At 41.1% G+C, this 22,128-nt stretch overlaps 1 protein-coding gene across 2 annotated transcripts in view; it reads left to right on the top strand.

The window, feature by feature from the left end:
- iqsec3b (IQ motif and Sec7 domain ArfGEF 3b) overlaps window positions 1-21,748 on the top strand; it is a 62,572-nt gene extending 40,824 nt beyond the window's left edge. Inside the window, exons 8-15 of one of the 2 annotated variants that reach the window (XM_021322174.2) lie at window positions 6,232-6,398; window positions 14,565-14,704; window positions 14,836-14,967; window positions 15,095-15,194; window positions 18,109-18,267; window positions 18,374-18,466; window positions 18,599-18,645; window positions 21,325-21,748. In XM_021322174.2, coding sequence (XP_021177849.2) covers window positions 6,232-6,398; window positions 14,565-14,704; window positions 14,836-14,967; window positions 15,095-15,194; window positions 18,109-18,267; window positions 18,374-18,466; window positions 18,599-18,645; window positions 21,325-21,744 — 1,258 coding nt within the window. In that variant the 3' untranslated portion in view covers window positions 21,745-21,748. The remainder of the gene's footprint in view (window positions 1-6,231; window positions 6,399-14,564; window positions 14,705-14,835; window positions 14,968-15,094; window positions 15,195-18,108; window positions 18,268-18,373; window positions 18,467-18,598; window positions 18,646-21,324) is intronic. The other variant, XM_012873758.3, reaches the window with a different exon arrangement.
- The last annotated feature ends 380 nt before the right edge of the window (window positions 21,749-22,128 follow it).

The following is a 22,128-nucleotide window of genomic DNA, read 5'->3' as shown; positions in this document are numbered from 1 at the left end:
AAAATGCTTCTTTCTGGGAGTCATCTTTTTATTTCAGCATTTGTGTGAAAAAGCATGAATTTATAGAAGCATCTCTAAATGTCATCTCTGCATCCCTGTGCGCTGGAGCCCTCGCTAATCAGCGCACGCCCACCTCCTCGTTTCACAGTCTGCATTGTGCAGAACACACTCAAACCCAGCTGATCCACGCAAATTTGCCGATTTTAGGTCTTAACTAACCAAATAAAAAGCTTTTAATGTTCACCAGGCCAATTTTCATGTTCTCCGGCAAAGATTGATTTGCAGCTTAGTGCTGTTTTGCAACCACAGATTGGTTTTCCTCATAAATGAGTTTGAGCAGGATCTGCTGTGCTCTGCGAGGATGGCATGCATGTGTGCATAGCATCATGTCTGGAGGAGTGTGTATCTGTTTTCCTTTGGTCGTGTGGCTCCTTCTGTGCCTCTTACCCACTGCTGCCTTTGTGTTTCAGATTAATGTACAATCAAGTAAGTAGTAAGTAAGTAAAGTCGCTTTTTGCAAAGACAACAGCTAAAGAAAGGCCATTGTTTCCTTGCACGTGTATAGTTAGAGTTTTTAATGTAGTCTAAGCAAATCTACAGAAAAAATAAGTTTAAATGCACTTTCTTAAGGTGCACAATGTTGGGTATGGTAGTTTTTAAGCATGGACCGTAAAATTGTTCGGTCGCTCATTTCTAGCTTCAGAGCTAATCCAATATGGTGAACTGCACTGCAAAAACGGAACTAAAAATTAGTAATATTTTCTTAAAATGAGTGTATCTGTCCTTGATTTGAGCAGGTAAATAAGATGATCTGCCAGTGGAATAAGACCTTTGCAATTAAAATAGGAACAACTCATCTCCATCATCTTATTTAAAGTGAATGATGTCTAATTATCTTATTTTAGGGGTCAAAAATAGTCATCCCATTGGCAGATAATATTATTTACCTGCTCAAATCTAGGACAAAACACAAAGTTTAAGAACATTTTACTTTATTTTTAGATCCGTTTTTGCAGTGCGGGAAGTTTCTTAGCAACATGATTGTATGTAGCAGAGCCTTGCGTAGTAATTAATGCTCATCTAGGAAGAGTGAATGCTGCAAGACAATGGCTCAATATGAATACCCTTATAGAGCAAGGACTCTTTAGCCAAAGTGGAAGAGCGTCAGCGGTCGCCATAATAAGTGCTGTCCGAATAGTGCAGTCAGTAAGGAAGGAGGTAGGAAAAGTAGCCGGTATGCTCCCTCCTGCGGTTGGTTTTGCCTTGGAACCCCACAGCGTCCCTTACCGGCACTAAGAACCCTTAAGGTATCCCACAATTCTTTGCGTGACATGACATATCAGCCCAGTCCCCTCACGGAAATCAAAGAAAATGTCTGGAGAGAAGAGAGCATGCACTTTGTAGTTCATTTTCGGAAGGCTGTAGGCCCGGATTTGACTCACATCATTCATATGCGTTTCCGCCACGTAATGATGTCGGAGTTCAAGGTTGTCCGAATTCAGCACAGCGGTCCGAAGTTCCTTTCCTTCACACGATAGAGTTCTGACTGTTGACCCTGTGAAAGGTCAAGGAAAAGGAGCTAGAAGCTATTATTAAGGGTATTTGGATGGAGCCGGCTGTACACTTAAATTGGCAGCTGATCAGTGAAGATGCCAAGAGGCCCATGGTACCTCTGAAGGAGCTGCAGAGATCTAGAGCTCGGGTGGAAGAAAGGTCTTTGGTTGGATGCGGCCGAAACGTAAATGGTTGTGTATTAAATAAAAAAACGCTGCATATCAACTTCTACAAGCCATCCCCATAGTGAAGCTTGGTGGTGGCAGCCTGATGCTTTAAGGATGCCATTCCTTAGTAGGGCCTGGGAAGCTCCTCAAAGTATTTGCAGAGAAGGATAGAGATAACTAGATTTTCACATTTTAAAGCACATTCATCTGTTTGAATAGTCCGATCGAAGCCCAGACAGGACATGAATTATGTGCAGCAAAACGTTTCATTCCGTCTGACTACATCTTTGATATTTAGCAACAAGAATGGACAAAAGAAAAAAAATCCATCTTTAGATGTGCAGTCCTTATACAGAAGGCAAAAGACTTGCAGCTGTAATTGCTGAGAGATGTGCTTCTACACAGTAATGTTCACATTTGTACTTCGTTATTCTCAACTTTATGTTGATCTAGCGAACAAAATAAGTTATAGTTTATAATTGCAACGTGACAAAGTACTGTACTTGCAGTGAACCCAATGCTAATGTTTGCCAATGTCTAAAAATAAGATTAATTATAAGATAGTAAAAAAAAAAAAAAGAAGACCCACATAAAACACTGTAGCAGCACCCAGCATCCTAAAAGCTCTTGAACTGGGACTTTAGGGACATTGATTTGTCACAGAGGTGTCGGCGTGAACTAAAACTTGATGGAGGAATCAATTAATTGTTGGTCTGGTACTTTTCCTCTGCTGTAATCAGAACACACTAACCGCTCGTATTTATTCTGTAAAGTGAATTCTCCCTCCAGGAAGTGAAGGAAATGATCTCCGATTCCCATTTGATGGCCAATCAGAACACCCACTGCGGTCATCAGTTAATCACATCGCACTCAATCATATGCCCCGAGCCTCTTGGCGCAAATTACAAAGCCATCAGCGATGCAAAACCGCACTCTCCAGGCTGCAGCTGGGAGTCGTGAGTTCAGGTCAGAAACAGAGCTGGCTGCTTTTTTTTTTTTTTTTTTTTTTTTTTTAAATCGGCAAAGCCAGACATCCGAAAGCCACGTCGGTTACGTAACTCTTGTTATGTCATCTGTTTGCGGCGCGTTGTGCTCTCGTCGGGAGTAGTTCCTTTATGCCGAGTGGTATCTGAGCCAGCTGGCATGAAACTTTTAAATGCAGATATGAAGCTAGGAGAGATCAGGGGGCTAGAGTTTAAATCAGCTGGTTACATAAGACGGAGAACTGCGTGAATGAAACACAACTCTGTGCACACACTGCAGTTCCCACTTCGTTTATCTTCACGCTCGCTCTCACACATGCTCCCACACGTCTGTGCACATGTCTTTTTGCACACTGCACGCTCATCCAGAATTGCGGCACAATTACATCAACTTGGCAAATCAAGGGGGGGTTGTTTGCGGCTCTGCACGCACGTTTGTTATAACTGCAGGGCTGCTTGAGCCTGGCAACTGCTCCCTTAAAACAAAGGGGATGGGGGGGTGGAGGGAGAGCAAGACTGGTTGATTGATATCCTATAAGTTCCCTGGCCTTAGATCTAGCATAGGATGTGGGAAATTGTTTTGTGGTTATAGAGGTCTCAGATGCAGGCTTTTAGCCGCACATGCGTTGACAAGTACATAGTTCTTTGGAGCAGAGCGGCTTTCTCCGTGTCTGCATCCTGTCTGCCTGCAAAGATAAAAGCCTCCCACTACTGAGATGGCCCGCTGTGTAAGTTATTGTGACAGTAAGGAGAGGGAGCTATGGGGGGGGAGCGGGGGCTGCGGTGGTGGGGATAGGGGGGGAAGGGGTGTCGAGAGGTGGAAATGAGAGTTTCTGAAGCCTGTGGGCAGCGGTGGGGGTAAAGAAAGTCCAAATGCGGCCTCGGCGCCTCCAAACGGCGTTGCCTAACCCGGGGCACATCTCTTCTGCACTGTCAAATGCCTCCTCTGTCCTGTCAGTCTCACTCACGACTGCTCCTTCCCGGCGAGCAGACGCTACAGTCAGTCCTTCCACATACACAGAAGACACAGTGTTCTTTTAAATGTGGAGTTTAGCACTTCTCATAGAGTGTGCAACTTGTTAATGCATTTGATGAATACCAGCGAAACCCAGCTGAAAGCTAAAGCGGCACACTGTGTTGACGATCGTGCGACTCAATGCAGGCCTGATGTTTTATACGGGTTATTGCTGAGTGTTTGTCGGTGAAGGGAACACGCTTCTTGCCAGAGCAAAATGGTTGCATACATTTTCCGAATAGATATTCTCTAAATAATTAAAAACTTATTCTGTTTTGACGTAAATGTAAGGAAGCAAACAAGGTGCCAGTTTAAATGTTTTTGTTGGTTGGATGTGTGTCCAAGATTTAAAAAAGCTTGTTAATAATTTGTGATGATGAACAGTGACTAAGCTTGTTTACTTTTTTTAATCATTTTATAGTTACAATAAAAAGAACGTGCCCTGCTTTATTTTTATGGTTCTTGCCATACCCTTACTTATATTTTTAATACAGACTTGTGCATTGTAACTTCATACTTGTATGATCAATGATGGGGGCTGAACTCTGTGGTGTGTGGTTTTGAACATTTGAGCCTGCATTTATAAAGTTTAGTCCCTGCCATACATCGGCCCATTCTTTATACCAGCTTCACCTCGGGGACCAGGGGCAGCGTGGTACCCACCTCCAGCGCTCAATGGGTCACTCAGTGGGTGCTGGAGCAACCACTCCCCCAACAAAACCTTACTGCCTCTGGAAACGGCAGTAACTTTATATCATGTGGTTTATCAGACACATTAAGAACAATAACAATAATAAAAAAATATGATTGATAATATAATTGCACTTTACAGAAAGAAAGACCTTTGGGCCATTTTTTTAAGAAAAAACTATTTTCCTAAATATTATCAATCAGAATTAATATTTTTAAGAATGTGTGGTCAGTGCCGTATGATTCAATCCATGTCTGACAGGTCTGTGTCGTGTGTTTTTTATGCATTTATTAGCCTTACAAAAATCACATAAAAGTTTTACTGATATAAAAAAAGTGTTTGAGATCAATAAAGAGTCACTTTTTATGGTAGAATAATCCAGTTCAGGTTCGTCAAGCCTAATTATTTTAAGCTCTGAGCTAAAGATGCAATCCATATTCCAATAAAACACCAAAACAGCCTTTCAATTCACAGCCTTCTTTCAGAACCACAAATCAGACACTATGTTTAGCTTCACTAGCCATCTGTGGTGTATAGTAATATTTCTCACAATGCCTACGCTGTGCACAACACAGGCTTTACCTGTATGCTATTGAAATCCCATGCAAATAAGCAAAAAACAAACTTGTTCAGGGCATCCCTCAGGCCATACCACCCAGGGCCGCAAGGCACAACATCCATCTGATACCAAGGGAGCTTAAAGTGTATACATCCCACCACAAGCCTGCGCATCAGAGGCTGAGAAACAGCTTGCTACCTTGATAATGAACGTGGAGAAAAAAAAAACACCCGGACTCTCTCGTCATTGTTCTTGGGGATTCTAAACTTCCAAATGAACTTTCAAAATACAGACACAACAATTAGGGTCCCACCGGGGATAATAACACACCGGATCACTGCTAAACAGCTTTAAATGGTTCTTATTCGACGGTCTTCCCTCCGTCCAGGTCTTGCACAGATTCAGGGTCAGGGAAAGGGCAGCTAACATACTGTATCCACAGATCCCACACATCCTGCACACAAACTGTTTGTGTTTTTACCCACAGAGCAGCGCTATTTGCAAAAACCCACCGCTACGGACAGTTTCTCCCCCCTGGCTTTCTCTCTGATGATGAACGCAATGAATACCTCACAGCCTGAGTAGTCAACTACACTGCTTTTAAACAAAATAAGTACCAATGCACAATCACCACTGATAACCTTCATTTTTCCCTTTTTCTTAAATATTAAAAAACAACAACAAAAAACATGCGCTTTTAGATCATGACACAAACACAAGGTCCATTTTTATTTCCCTTTTTAACTATTGAGAGGAAACTCATTCAAACCAAGCTATACATATTAAACTACAAAGATAAACACTTAGCAAAGAATAATGAATTGAATGCATTCCAGCCTTGGTAAATCTTCTTAATGTTGCTGTCTGATACAGTGCATTGTTAGGATGTTTAAGGTTCCAGCAACATCGTCGCTTTACGCTCAAATGATTGTGTGGGAAAGACTGCCAACGTTTAAATGTTCATTCATCAAGTTGTTTTGTTAGTCTTCTTTGTTCCTTTAATTAGGAAAATGTAATGCAGCTTGATGAAGCAAAACAATGTAATATTTACAGAATGCAATAAATGTCCAACTCTACGTTTGAGCCAGTAATTATCCTTCAGGTTTTCGTTCTGAACATCAGTCAGATTTCTCTGACGCATGTCGGTGTGTGCCTTCCTTCCTCCGCCTACGCTTGTGATGAACAGAACCTTAAGATGATTCTGTAACTTTTCTAATGGTACCAAGACTACAAACCTTTCCTCTGTCCTTTGTGCTCCACAGTCAGAGGTACTGCATGTGCAATCCTGATGTGGTGCAGCAGTTTCACAACCCAGACACCATCTTCATCCTGGCCTTCGCCGTGGTCCTCCTAAACACAGACATGTACTCGCCCAACATCAAGCCCCACCGCAAGATGGGCCTTGACGACTTCATACGCAACCTGAGAGGTCAGTGTTAGATTTTACTGTCTGCACCTGTGTGTGTATGTGCGCATGCATACTTGTGTGAAAGATGATGTGTTTTAAATATATGTTGTTGTGTACTTGGACTCTCTAGGAGTGCCTAAAAGTTTCATTTAGTCTCTCCAGGTGCTGGTTATATATATTTATATTCCTTTTGGGTTATAGTTTTAAAACTGTTTGGCTTTCTTTGTTTTCTATTACGTTTTTTGAGCCATTATGACACATTTGCTTTGGAGCTGCCAAACAACGTCATAGACTTCTGGTCAACTAATTTAGAAAATGCACCATTTTTTCTTCTTGTTGCCATTTCGTAGTTCAAGCTGAAACATGCCGAAGTTACAAGTGGATAAGTGAAAACTTACGGTTGGTGCGAGTGTTAACCCACACGATTCATTACACCGCCCCCAGCATACTGCAAAATGGCCGAACGGACTGAAGTGGAACGATCTGCGACCTGGAGGGGGGCGGGGGTTAAATTCCTCATTTGCATTTAAAGAGACAGCACCAAAACGAGTTGTTCTCAGGGGCACCTCAGAACAGGGGCAAAAGAGGGGCTGTGGGGCAGCAATACTAAGGAATTCAGACCAAAACATTGCTGTTTCACTTTATATAGACCATGACTGAACGATTTCAATGTTAAAAGGAAGAACTTATAAAGGCATGATTTGTCCTCTTTAAAGGACCTCGTGGACAGAGATGGTATGATGAGCAATGTGTAAGTTTCACTCTTAATGACTGGTATTATGAGACATATACATATATATACAGTATCTATCTATCTATCTATCTATCTATCTATCTATCTATCTATCTATCTATCTATCTATCTATCTATCTATCTATCTATATAAATCTATATCTATATCTATATCTATATCTATATATATATATATATATATATAAACCAGACATGTACAGATAGCGGAAATACTCTACTGCTCATGTGGAGGAGATTCATTGGGCTGAAATGCCAGGAAGAATGATGAGGAAGATGAAGAAAAGAGGAGAGGGCAGGGCAAGTCAAAGCTTTACGACAAGCTGCCTCATATCATCCTCACTATCAGTTTTCTGAGTGACGGCCTCTTGAACTGAAGTAAATTACTCAAAGAGGCTGTGGATGCCTGCCTCTCCTTGCTATCATCAGAAAAACATCAGCATTGCGGGATGAGTTTTCTGGTATCCTCGACTCTGCTCCAAAGGTTTTGGCGTCAGTTAATTGAGGCTCGCTATGTGTCAGATTTGATGATTTTGATCCTTTGTCCTCCAGAAACGTCCTATCTTAACTTTTGTTGAGTTACCAGCAAGTCATGATGCTGCCTACCCACAAGTGAATGAATGCACATATATTTAACTTTTGCCTCGCCAAAATAAAAATACAATAAAAAAATATAAAATAAAAATAATATATAATATATATATATATATATATATATATATATATATATATATATATATATATATATATATATACTTGCAGAGTAATTACATTGATAGAAATCACTTTCGTTATACTATTCAACAAATTTATGATGTTCCATTAGTCTTCAGTAACAAAATTATTAATATTTAAAATAGTCTTCTTTTAGATTGAACAATAAACCACATGGATTTTTGAAAATTGCACAATTGCACAACTTTAAAATTTTATGGGCATCCTCCATTTCCCCGAGAGTCTCAGTTACAAGTACAAGCACAGCTCCAAAAGTTTTGTGAAAAAGTTCAATATTTTTGGTCAATCGCTTCAGAAAGGAAAACCTCGTTATATAGATTAATTACACATACAGGGAAATATTTCAAGATTGTATCTCTTGTAATGTGGATGATAACAAAAACAACAATTTTCTCAGAAAATTGGAATATTACACAACATCAATTGAAAAAGGTAACTGTAAAGAGAAATGTCAATTCTGAAAAGTGTTCATCTCTTGGTGCCGACTAATTTGTTGGGCTCCTTTTGCATGAAATACTGCATCGATGCAGCGTGGCATGGAGGCGATCAGCCTGTGGCTCTGCTGAGGTTTAATGGAAGCTCAGGTTGCTTTGATAGCAACTTCCAGGTTATCTGTACTGTTGGGTCTTGTGTCGCTTATTTTCCTCTTGACAATAACCCATAGATTCTCTATCGGGTTCAGGTGAAGCTAGTTTGCTGGGCAATCTATCACAGTAACATCCCAACCACTGAATCAGCTTGTAGTAGTTTTGGCATGATGGGCAGGTTTCAAGTCCTGCTGGAAAATTAAATCTCTAAAAAAATATATCAGCAAAAGGATGCATGACGTGCTTTTTCTGGTAGATACTGACTGCATTGACTGTATTTGCTAAAAACCTACTGGACCAACACCAATAGAAGACATGGTGCCCCAATACATCAGTGACTCTAGAAATGTTACACTGGACTTCAAGAAACATTGAGTGTTTGCCTCTCCACTCTTCTTCCAGACTCTGGGATTGTGATTTCCAAATTAAATGCAAACTTTATTTTCATCTGAAAAGAGGACGTTGAACCACTAAGAAACAGTTCCGTTCTTTTCTTCTTTTGCGCCGGTAAGCCCGAGACAAACCGGATCCGAATTAGCATCCGATCTGTCGGAAAACCTGATGGTACGAAGTCGTAGCAACTACATCCGGTTGAAGTGAATGGGGCCAGGTCGACTGCTTGCAGTTTTTCTGCAACTGTGTCTGCGTAGATCCGATCAACTGCGTAGCTGTAGATCCTATTTTGGTCGGAACTACGCAACAATGAGCCATGAGTCAGACAGAAAGAGAGACATGGTGGCAAAGTAAAGCACATCGATTTTGAGGAAAATGCAAAATAAAATCTCTGAATCCTTAGGTAAACTGTACGCAAATCTACAGGTTCATCCCTGTATAGGTTTGTCCGGAAACACACAGCTCAATGAATAATCAATAAAACATTTCTACAAGCAGTGTACTTACCCATGGTAGGAGCTAAGAAGTACGGAAAGCAAGTAAGAAAGTAAAACAGTGATCTTGTTTGAGCTTGTTCAGTCGTAACTTTATGTTTACCGCCCAACTTGCTTATGCTGGTGGAAATACTCTCGCATAAATACTTGAGGTCGTGAGTTTGCTAGTCCGTAGAGGGACCCTCTACACAGCCAGTATGTCAGGAAAGAAAAGCGGATCGGAGCATGAAGGATCGGGCACAAGCAGTGTGTCCTGAGATGCAGACGCTTCTGACGTTTCTGGTTCAGGAGTGGATTGGCACGAAGCATGCAACATTTATAAGCTCATGTGTTACATGTGAAGTTTTGGCTGGACATTCGAAAACCCGTCTTAACAAAAGTCAGTTCTTATAAATAGTTTGGTTTCCTGGGAGGCTTTTAAGTTTAATCTATACATTTTTATTAAGGAGAGCCATTTCAGAACCTCCTCCTCTACGGACTAGCAAACTCATGATTTTTATTGTTGAGCCATATGGTTCTAAATAGTTTTGGTTTTCTTGTAGTGTGCATGTTCCCTATTGGAAGTGGAAAAATAGAAAACTGCAAATTAGTTAAATGTAATCATGACCACACCCTGATCCGCAGCTTTTAGTAGAAATTCGATGGAAAATATAAAGAAATTATTGAAATTAAGCAAACAGGGGTTCAAATAATTTGATATAAAGAAAAATATTTCTTCAGATGTAAGGAGCTGTAAGCTGTTAATCAAATGATACTAAATTGAAATGCATGACACATGGCGGTCGATGGCACTGTCTGCAGGAACTGTGGCGCTGAACAATGGCTTTCGCTGTTTGTTTTCTGCTTCCCTGTTCCGTGTTATTATCTCCTGTTCAACTTCGTTTAATCTTGCTTTTGTTCCCACGATTGCTTTTGTCTTACCTTTCTTCTCCGTTCATTTGATTTAACTGCTGCCCTTCACACACCTGGCTGTTGTTTGCTGATTGCCACTCAGCCGTTCATCATTTGCTTTTAATTCTCTCTGTGCAAATTGTGGCCAAATTCCTGGGCTCACTGCCAAATAGTTGTAATTGTTTCTTTCCCTGTTTTATTCCCGACACATTTTGGATTAGCTGTCTTTAGAAGATTCAATTGATTATTCGTTAGCAGGACTGTTGATTTCCTAGTTATTTTTAACAGAATAAAGTTAAATGTTTTTTCTCCCCTATTCTTCATCCTCCCCACTCTCCATCTCAGTATAAATTTTTGCAAAACACTGTGAGTTCCAATATTCATAAATGTTGCCTGTGAATCACTTTGGAATCGTTGACTCACAGGAAGCAACAGACACAATGACACTTTATAATCTGAATTTGAGACTCGCTTTCGCTGTCTACCCTCTTTTAAAGTGACCAAGGACAAATTAACTCTTTTTTTGTAGCTATGTTTGCAAATAGTCCTAATACCAGAAAGAGTGTTGCCATTTTATCTAGTTTGTGGCTTTTAAAGATTTATTTGAATTGATCCTTGTTTTGTGAAGAATGGTGGTACAAAAACAAAAAGTAGATTTAAAACAAGAATTGGGTGCACATGTTTGAATCTATTGTGTATATTTCCAAATTCACATAAGTCAAAATTAAATACACAGTTTAAATATTCCTGTAATATTTCGTTAAATGCCCTCATTCAAGTTGCACCTTAACACCACACATCTTGCAGTCATTACCAAGCTGGTGACTTACTTCCAACTAAATATTTAACTTCTGCTCTTGGCATAATCACTATTTTAAATTGATTGCTTTCCTGAAACAGACCCACTTTCAATGTTTCAATGTTAACCTGCTTTGTCCATTCCAAAACTAGACCGGACACCCCAAACATAAACTTCAGATGTTCAGGAACCAGGACGGATCAAATCGGCCATAAACTGGACCCTACTGGGTCCAGAAGTTCACTAGTAACACTCCAAACTTAGCAAGGTTTCCATTGCCATGGGCTGAGAGACAGCTGACCAACAAATAAAGCTCCTGATCTAATAAGGGATTCCTTAAAGTTTGACCAAAGAAATGTCTTTTGGAGAACGTTTCTATGGTGAGAAAACACAAAGAACAAGCCATTTGGGTGCTATGACAGGAGGTGTGTTTGAAGGTGTAGTTTTCTTCTTTAATAGATGCTGACTCATGAAATAAGCCATGGGTTAGGAAGAGATAATGTATTTCTTTGTGATACTTAAAGGAGCAATAAGTAATAATGACACCTAGTGTTTCAAATCGGAACAACACACAACCCCCCTCCTCCCCTTCAGAGGGTGTCGCGCAGGTTGCCAAGTCAAGAGAGAGGAGGATGTTGTGCAGCTAAATTCAGCATGAGTTAAAACTAGTCAGCCAAAGTAAGGTGTTATTTTTGAATAAACAACTTGCCCACAGAGATTTGGAAATCCAAAATGGCCAACAGCCTGCCACTGACAAAAACCTATGGCGTTTTCTCAACAGTCTGTCACTGCTGTGAAACGCACCCAAATACACTTCCCACCGACCCTACTGAACTTGTACTTACATAGGACAGGTATATAATGTTGTAGTCTGTTCTATTTCTGGTTCACTTCTCATACTGGCTTCCGTGTTTGCAGGCTGCTGCTCTTTTGCCAATGTAAAATACTAAATGCTGCGCTCTGTTTTGGCAACCCTGGGAGCTCACGTATGATTGACTCAGAAACCAGGAAGAAAACACGGGCTACACATTGCACCGAAGTTGCTCCGCACCGTACCTCTAATTTTGAAAGGAGAAAAACTTGACTAGGACATTGTTGATGGAGAGGACCAATTGTTTATAGGCAGTGTTGTATACTAATGAAGTAAAAATACTTCACTACTGTACTTAAGTATATTTTGGAGTACTTTATACTTTTCTCGAGTATAACATTTTTTGATAACTTTTACTTCACTATATTTCTGAACTTAATTGCATACTTTTACTCCAATACATTTTCAATGTTTGGTTTAGTTACTCGTTACAAAAAGAGAGAGAGAGACTCACGCACGCAATTGTTTTGACCCCACCTACTGATTGACTGCGACAAAGTGGGGGCTTGCCTGGTCTTGTTCATCACCACCAACAGGATAAGAAGCTGGTTCAGTGGTAAAGCAAGTTAAATTAACCTTGTGGTATAGGTAAAGCATCTAATAGCAGAGAGTCCTAATTTTACTAACTAACTAACTAACTAACTAACTAAATGATACCTGCAGGTGTATCTATTAGCAGGTTTACCACTTCCTGTAGGTTGGCTGGACCTGGTTTATCAATTAACCATGTTCTTAGTATACACCCCCTGGTCTAAATTTTGCCTGCACTTGATTGTGTACAATTTTAAAGTGCATAGTACTGACCTTACTTGAAGAAGGAAAACTGAAAGCTCACAAAAATGTTGTATTTTCTGTCTAAATTTGGTCTAAATTTCTCCTGTATTGGCTGTTTATATTATTTCAAGTGAATTTGACTTTCAAAGTTTACCAAAATCGAAAAAATGTCATTCAAACTGCATTTGCTTTGTTTTACTTTTTACTTATACTTTTTATTACATTACTTGAGTACATCTATTTTTACAGTAATTTTCATACTTAAGTACAAGACATTTCAGATACTTTAAGACTTTAACTCAAGTAACATTTCAGTCAGTGACTTGGACTTTTACCAAAGTCATATTTTGGAGAGGTACCTATACTTTTACTTGACTCCGAGATTTCAGTACTTTATACAACACTGTTTATAGGGAATGTGACTTCCATCCCAGGTAACAAATGAGAAGTTGGGTTAATTTTATGGCAAATTTCTTACTTGTTGCTCCTTTAAAGCACTAAGTAATTTTCAAGATGTGCTCCCCCTGCAGGACCTTTTGAAAATAGCACTGTCGTAAACACGAGCTGCCCTCCTCTGACCAGAGAGATGTGAGTGTATGCGGGCGGTCTGTAATGCAACAGCTTGAGAGGGTCTATTTATATCTCTTGTTCATTGTTGCTTATTTTGCAGCTTAAATAAGCGACTTCATGGTACAAAACAAGCCCAATAAAGCTTCGACTCACAAAATTTACAAGCGACTTAAGAAAAAAAGTCAATAGTCGCTTATAATAAGCACATTTGGTAACACTGCTGTTTATGCCATTGGCCTTACAATGGGCTGCCGTAAAGCTGTATGCCTTACCTCTCACATTAAAATAGAGACGCTAGACGGCCACCGGGTTGGTGCGTAGAAAGTTGCAAGTGTGGTTTTTTGGTCAGAGACGTAGAGCTGGGTATCATCTAGGATGAGCCGATTCGATACGATTCTCGATACATAGCTCAGCTTGCTTTGATTCCAATATCGATATTTATTACTTTGAATTAATGCTCAGTGATTCAATCACCAAAATCAGCCAAATATTATGTTTATGTTCTATTTATTGATCACAGACATATTAACAGGAAAATAAAGTGCATTTGCTTCAATGCATTTAACGTGTCACAGAAACCAAAAATGTGCCCAAACATCTGATTTTAGGGACAAAGGAGCTTCTAAAATCCTGTTGGCCGTTCCACAAATTCGTCTCACTTGCTCTCCTTCGCTGTGAACTGTAATGGTTGCGCTGTAATAACGCCCCCTAGAGGTTGGGAGGTATATCGATATTGAAAGCCAGAATATCGATATTAAATCGTTTTTAAAAATATCGATATTAATCTTTCTATCGATTTTTATGCACAGCCCTACAGAGACGGTAGGGGGAGATGAAAGACCCCTCAATCATCTCATAAACACTTAGATTACTATTGCAGGGACTTAGCAAAGGATATATTAAGGTAAAAATGTTACTTAGTGCTGCTTTAAAATGTTCTTTTTTGCTAATCCATTTTTTGATCTTCTTTACCTTTTGCTTCTTTATTGACCTCTAAAGCAGATCTGGCCTCGGCTTTTATAAACTATTGTTTATAATAATTCTTCAGTAAAACCCTAAAATGTGCGGTAGGAACAGAAAACGGTGCAGCGGCAACTGGAGGTTTGAGGGAGGCACAGCATTGTCCTACAGTTAGCAACAGGATAATCATTTATGTCTTAAGAAGGCTTCAGAAGATCTAAAATACCTTTAAAAGGCTATAATTCGTATTTAATAGTTCTTCTTTGATCCTTTGAAGCTTTTGTGCTCCAGAGCAGAGGTGTGTGTGTGTTTATTTTTATGACAGCCGCTCAAGCATTGAATGAACCTTTGAATTTTCTCAGGTGTGGATGATGGAGCAGACATCCCCAGAGAGATGGTGGCAGGCATTTATGAAAGAATTCAGCAGAGAGAGCTGCGCTCTAACGAAGACCACGTCACCTACGTGAGTCGTGTGGAGCAGTCCATCCTGGGCCTGAAAACGGTGGGTTACGGACTTTCTTTTTTTTTCTCCTCAGTTTAATCCCGTCTCGTTTTGACACGCGCTGCCTCACAGCAGTCTCGTGCTGTTTTAGATTAGCTACCATCTCCGTCCCTTTGACCTTGTTCTCGCAGGTCCTCGCTGTGCCTCACAGACGGCTGGTGTGCTGCTGCCGTCTGTTTGAGGTTCCCGATGCCAACAAACCTCACAAACAGAAGCTCTCTGCTCTCCAAAGGGAGGTGTTCCTCTTTAATGACCTGCTGCTGGTAAGGACTAACCTTTAAATAGATACGCCGGTGTGCGTTGACATGCATGCTGTCACAGGCACAACAGGAAATGATGTTTGATAGCCGGCACGTGGCTCAGGAGAGTTTACCGTCATTGTGTCTGCAGATTCTGAAGCTGTGTCCCAAGAAGAAAAGCTCCGCTTCATACACTTTCTGTAAAGCTATGGGTCTTCTGGGAATGCAGTTTCACCTCTTCAGCAATGAGTGTAAGATGCTACTTTACTTTGCAGCAATTTATTCCCATTACAAGCCCCAGCTTTGTGCTCAAAAAGTGCTGAGCTGGCCAAGTCTTCCATATTACTGTTGTTCTGTCAGGTCAGTGTCTGCACTCAGACTGCGAGGGTTCACTGCAATACCTAATAGCACATATTGCTATGAAGTAAATGTACTTTGCTGCAACTTATTTAAAAAATTGCAAACAAAGATTAGTTCAACAACCCAGTCTGGAGCTGTGAAAACCTTCCCAATACCGTTTATTGATTCTAACGGAGCAAAGGAAAGCGACCAAAATGTCCCGACTGCTTTGTTTTAATCTCCTTTTGTTCTAATTTCTGATTGAAAGAATAAACGATCCGATTAACATGGTAACGTGTTAATCCATGTAGCACAGAAAGTGGCAATCTCAATAACCATAGTAATACGATAGACAGAGTAGTAGAACGCGCTTATGGCAACAGGGTTATAATAGGGAAGACAAGATCCAAACACATCCGGGTAATGAGTGACAGAAGGTGATCAGAACCACAGGCTATCATTTGTATTTAACCTTTGAATTTTAACCTTTTTGTTGTTTTATTGTTGTTCCTGTGGCGATGCTTTAGAGTTTATGCCTGACAAAAACAAGCTTTCCTTTTCCTTAGCACTATTTAAACGACCTAAATATTTCTTAGCTTTCAGTTTTAGGCACTTATATACAAATAAATAAATAGATAAATAAAAATTCACTGACTTTATACATTAGCAAATTTTTTTTAGTCCCTGCAAAATTTGGTGTCCATGACTTTGAAAGATATTGACTACACACATTCTTATTCTAGATTTGAAAATGCACTTTAAGCTTTTGTAATTAAATCTATTTGCCATCTTACAAACACGCTTTAAATCTAGGGATATGCAACAACCTGCAAAACATTAGATTTGTTCGAGGTGCCACAGCATCAGTCCCCTCCAGCGCCGTCCCAGTATTAAACTGGAACTAATGGGCTATCCCGCTGAAAGGTGAAGCGAAACTTACTAGGTTTTCTTCCAGGGTTACCCTGTATTTAGCTCCATCCATCAACTCTGAACGTTTTTGTTTTGATTGACCAGAGAAGCTTCTTTCACGTTTCCTGTCTCTTTCTACGTGATTTGAGGCAAAACATATATGAGACTTCTCATAGCTTTCTTTCAATGGTGACTGGCTTTTTGCCACTCTTCCATAGAAACCAGATTTGTGGATTACGCAGCTAATAGTTTTCCTCTCAGGAGATTTTTTTTCACCTGAGTTATAGATCTCTGCAGATCCTCCGGATTTGACACGGGCGTCTTGGCTTCTTCTCTGATTAATCCTCTCCTTGCCTGGTTGGTCGGTTTAGGTGGACGACATTGTGTTATAGTCTCCCTATTTTTTTTTTTTTTGGAAACACTGACAGCTTGGATTTCATTTTTTTTCCTTTGTAGAACCCTGCTTTAAACAGTGCTATCTTGGGCATTTTGGTGTTTCTTGGTCTTCTTGATGCTGTTTGTGCATAGTTTTTCTCTCAAGGCTGGCTGACACGGCAGGATTTTTGGTCGATTTTCAAAGCCACACGTAACGATAAAAACATTATAGGTAAAACATGTACAGTGTGTGGTGTCCGGTCACACGGCGAGCACAACGGATCACACACAAACAACTTTCACTCGGGGACCCTTCAGATATCAGACGAGAAATCTTGCGAAACCTCTCAAGATCAAACACCAGTTCAGAGTAAATAAACATGGATGACAAAATCAGTTTGTGGACCGATTTTAACAGAGAAAAATCATGAAAAGAATAGCTGTTGGTTAAAGGAGTGGAGAGAGCGTGAACGGGTTGTTCTACGTTTGCTGCACTATATGATATGGAGATGAGCTGTTTTTCTTCTTCTTGGGGTTTCCCTTAACGTGCTTTCTGATTGGCTACACTTCAGGCTGCGTGCTTGTTTGTCCTCGGGGGACACCACACACGCTAGGATATAGGGGCAAGACAATCTAAAATGTTGAACGTCCCCAAAGGGACCAGATCGCTCCTAACACCCCACACACATAGCAGCAATATCTCTTAAAATTATCTTAAGAGCCACACCGATAGTCGGGGCTTCTCGGAAGGGATAAAAACCGGGATAAAAATCCTGCTGTGTGAACCAGCCTTAAACATCTAAGGCCCTCAAATAGAAAAGCTGAGAACAAATTCCACACAGGTGGGATGTATTTCTTTTTTTTTTTTTTCACAGGCCTTTTTAGGGGGGTTTCAGAGTTAAGCTTGGTATATGCATATATAAATAAATGATTAAGAAAATGACAGGGAGGATCAGGTTTCGAACATGTCAAGTGCCCTCGCACTGTGAATAGATGCGCAGAAAGAACTATTGCTTTGAAGTGAGGTTGAGCAGGCAACCCAGTGAGTGGCTGTCACACTGAAAAATCTCAGTCATCCACACAAAAGTGTCCCATGACGAGGTTTCCAGATTGGCAAAGATAAAAAAAAAAAACCCAAAAAAAACAGCATACCAACATCTTTCTAACATAGGGTCCAATACAGTAAGGTTAAGAGAACCGCAAATTTTAAAGCAAGTATGTCACTGCATAGTTTATGTAGTTTAAGATGAGTTTTAAAGCCTGAGTTAATTTTCCTCTATTAAAACAATTACTATTCTACCATTGGATAATCAGGAGTAAAAGGGAAGTTATTATTTGGATTCAGGACTAGTGATCGACAGTCACTTATGTTCCATAAGATACGGCCATCAGTTCAGCATCTGTTACTACTGTAGCTTTGACCGGGATGCAACAGAGCTGAATTTAGTATTAAAGATTCACCGGATGCATATAACGTCACCCTCAAAGATATAATTAAAATTCTACTTCTTTTTTTCTCTCTCTCTTTGGATATTTACTCAGACTACGCTCACGGCGTTACCATGATGAGCCCCTTCACCTCAGAGAAGAAGCAGCTGGTTAGTTTCTGCTCTCCAAGCGGAGAGGAGCTCAGGAAGTTTGCGGAGGAGCTCAGAGAAGCCATTGCAGAGGTTAACGAGATGGAGCAGATACACATTCAGTGTAAGGACACGCGCGCACGCCGCCCTTGATACATGCAAATTTGATAAAAAGAAAACGTGCCGCGCCGTCGAGAGCTGAGAGCGGTATCGCCTGTTTTGTCTTGCAGGGGAACTGGAGAGGCAGCAAGGCATCCAGTCACATGGTTTACACACCAACGGAGGGCAAATGGACACGCACACAGGACATGGCTCTCCCTCAGGTGCCGTCTTTGCTCGTGTAGCACAATCAAGCGCACATTAACGACACTGCAGGCCCCTGTATGATATCCTGTCTCCGGTTTTCAGCACGCATACATGCCCGGTGACTGACGGCGATGTGTTTCTTCCCACAGGCCAACAGGATGTATACGATAAAACTGGCAACAACAACACAGTAGAGGTGAGTGCCTAAGCTACTCTCGTCTCCCTCAGGTAAGTATCTGCATATTCAGCTCTGTGGATGTTGCGTGCGTTTGTGTGTGCGCGCGCGTGTGTGTGTATATGCAGTTAGACAGGGACTGTGCTTCATCCTGAAAAGAAAGTGCTTTTTTGCTTTGCTTTAAAAGAGCACCGCCTGCAGCACATCCCTACTACGCAGTACAAAGGCGGCTAAGAGGTGGCTCTGTAGTAGCGCTGCAAACAGCCTCATTCTGTATCTCATAAGTGGACCAGCAGCCACTCCGTACAAAACATCCCTTCAAACATCCCAGCTAAAGCCTGCCAGATTTAACATTTGAGCCGGCATAATGCTGGCTGGCTCCTAGAATACCATCTACAAAGCTAGATAAGCTTGATGCTGTTAACAGTCAAAAGGTGCATGCGTTGATTTGTTGTTGGGTCTCTGTGAAACCAGCCCCTCCTTTAAAGTGATAGTCCTGGATTTTGGAAGTGAGGTTCTGTTAAAAAGTTATAAGCAGCAAATATCTGTAGATAACTGTCTTAGTGTCTTAATTGAACTAAAATCCAGATCAGTTTGTCTTGGAGTGTGAAGCTAATAGAGCTGGACGATAATTCAAAAAAATATATATAGATCGATAGACGTATATCGATGATAGAAAAAAAAGGGGTCAACAAAAAGTTCAATAGAATAACAGTTTTCCTTCCGTTTGCATTCTAGCCATGTAGGTTAATACTACAGACGCTATATCTTCCCAACCAATCACAAACGCAGACCCAGGAATGCTCTGTCACCAAGCTATGCCCCCTCCAAAGAGTTCAGAGAGCCCACGTTCTTTTTTTCTTCTTCAAAAACTTGCAGTTTTGGCAAAAAGTTGGTTGAATAAATGAGTTTGAATTCAGGGTTTGTGTGTTCTGTATCTAAAAATAGATCGCTAAGCAACAGCATAACATGGCCAAGGCTCCACTTAAAATTAAAATTATCGATATCGATCAACAAGATTTCTATTTTATCAACATGCTTTTTTCCCACATAGTTCAGCCCTAGAAGCTAATGGATACTGCAACAGTTGCCGTGACCAAAAGAGACCTCCGACGTTCTAAAGCTATTCCAATCTCAAAATCGTCAGCGCGTTTTGTGATAATGATATTTTAATGACCTTTAAGCTGCTGTCATGTTGTTGTCGAGGGATTATTCACACAGAAGGTGAAGATAACTCATAAAGGAACTGGAAGTTGAAGGAGGTGCATCACCAGTCGTTGTCCTGTGAGAAACACGTGCCGAGAATAGAAGATTGAATGTATTTCTGGTCAGAGTAACTATCAAACAGAAAAGTGAACCCTCAAAATTGATTTGACTTAAGGAGCTTCAATATCTTTATTTTTATACACAGCTTTACTGTTGCATGAGATGGTTAATTTGCACAATCAGTCACACATTTTGTTCTCAGTATGTGCTCCACATAGTGACGTACCGCCTCCAACCCCAATTTTCTCTATAAAATAGCCATCAGCCAATTCAGTGCAAATGACAACAGTTTACAAAACAGAATTATCATAAACCTATTCGACATTTTCAAAACAGATGTTTGTCTTTAGGGGATTACTTGATGCTAGTGGCTTTTAATCACAGTAAACAGACAGCAGATGTGGAGAGATGGGAGACGTGCAGAAAAATTCCCAAAGTCGGGAATTGAACCCCAGACGGCAGTGTCAAGTACTAACGGCCTTTTTCCTGCAATTTATTTTTCAAACAGGATTTTCTGAACCTTTAAACCTGATCTGCAAATTTCCTGCGTGAAACACATACTAAAAAGCGAAAAAAAGGAAACTTTTTCTGGTTAGACTTACTCTCTGGCATGACATTAAAGCAGCATAAAAAGCCAAATAAAATACTATCATGGTTTCTATACATTTTTGTGGCATTGTTTGGCAGATCTGGCTTATTTTGCGATTGTAGAAGTCTCTTGGTCTTTACGCCTTTCCGATTGTGAGTTAGCTTGGGCCTCAGGTGCTAGCTAATCTGGATTTATACCACATAAAGATGCTAAGAGAGTCATCTACTGCAGGGAAGATATTAACAGTGCATGACCTTTTAACAGAACCCCATTTTAAAAAATCCTTCACCATCTCTTTAAATACAGGGCTAGAGATGAATCTGTCCTTTTGTTTTGCAGTTCTCTTCTCATTTGACTTGTTTTTAATCATTTCCCCCCACTTCCCCCCCTGCCTTTCGCTTAGCCCCTTAGAGTTGTAATTTATTGTGTTAGGGAGACACCACGCCCTCGGTGTCACCTCTCTCCTCTCCCGATGCTCCTTTATCTTTAAGCCTATCATTCTGCCACTCATTTTCTACTACGGCACACCCACGTGAATAAAACCCGCTAAGATTTCAGCCTAAAATCTCTTCTTACCCTACAACCCCCTCTTTTTTTTTTTTTTTTTCTCCTCCTGGGCTGGTGTTTGCATAAGTTCTGCCTGGAAATTTAACGTGACTGTAGATTTAGCGCAGAGAGATGAGGGACAGCAAGAGACAGAGCGTGTGAAACTTTGCCTGCGCTCGCACCGCATGCCACCACCTGCATGCCTGCATGCCCGTGTGCGTTAACTCACCAGAGGGCTGCGTAGAGGCTGCGTTCAGGCTGGTAACTCCTCGTGCGTTCTCTGACTGTTCCTAAACTAGGTGTCAATTCACAACAGGCTGCAGACCTATCAGCTGAGCCAGCCCAGCATTGAGTCGGCGCCGCTGGCCCTGGCCGCGCCGCCCGCCCTGCTCAGCCCCGTCCCGGCCGGGGAGCTCCGCCCGGAGACCCTCATCCAGTGCCAGCAGATTGTCAAAGTAATCGTCGTGGACCAGAGCGGACGAGGGAGGATGGAGGCCTTTCTCAGCCAGGGCCCGGCCGCCCATCAGCTAATCCAGTCTGCCATGTCAACGCCCGTGCGGGTCAGAGAGGGAGACGGACCCCAGCCGCCCCTGCCTCCCCCTCCTCCACCGTACAACCACCCCCACCAGTTCTGTCCGCCCGACTCGCCCATGCCCTTCCACCACACCATGCCTCTCACCCGCCGGCGCAACTCCAGCGGCTCCCGCAGCATTGTTTGAAAAAGAAGAAGAAGAAAAAAAAAAAAATGACCCTCACACACTTGCACAAAGTTGGTGTAGCACAAGTCAACGCAAAAAAAAAAAAAAAAAAAAAGTTACGCAGATACTTGGTAGGTGGAAGGAAAGAGAAATCAAGAATCTGTTCATAAGACTTGACTCAGCTGCTGGTTTTTTTTTGAATGTGGACGAGCTTTGATGTCGGTTCTGAAAGAAATCTCTTCCTTCTTTTTGTCTCCAAAATGTCACCCAGTATTAATTGATGTAGCCTGTCTACATTTCACAGTTTTCAAGAAGTATGGTTTGTTTGCACTTTTTAAATGTCAGCCATCCAGCAAATGCCTCCGCAAGCTCGGCCCCAGAAATCAAGTGGCGGTGAAAGAAAAT

Source organism: Fundulus heteroclitus, chromosome 2 (genome assembly GCF_011125445.2).
Source record: "Fundulus heteroclitus isolate FHET01 chromosome 2, MU-UCD_Fhet_4.1, whole genome shotgun sequence".
Lineage (NCBI taxonomy): Eukaryota > Metazoa > Chordata > Actinopteri > Cyprinodontiformes > Fundulidae > Fundulus > Fundulus heteroclitus.
Note: the sequence above shows the minus strand (reverse complement) of the source record. Positions and strands in the feature narration are given on the sequence as shown.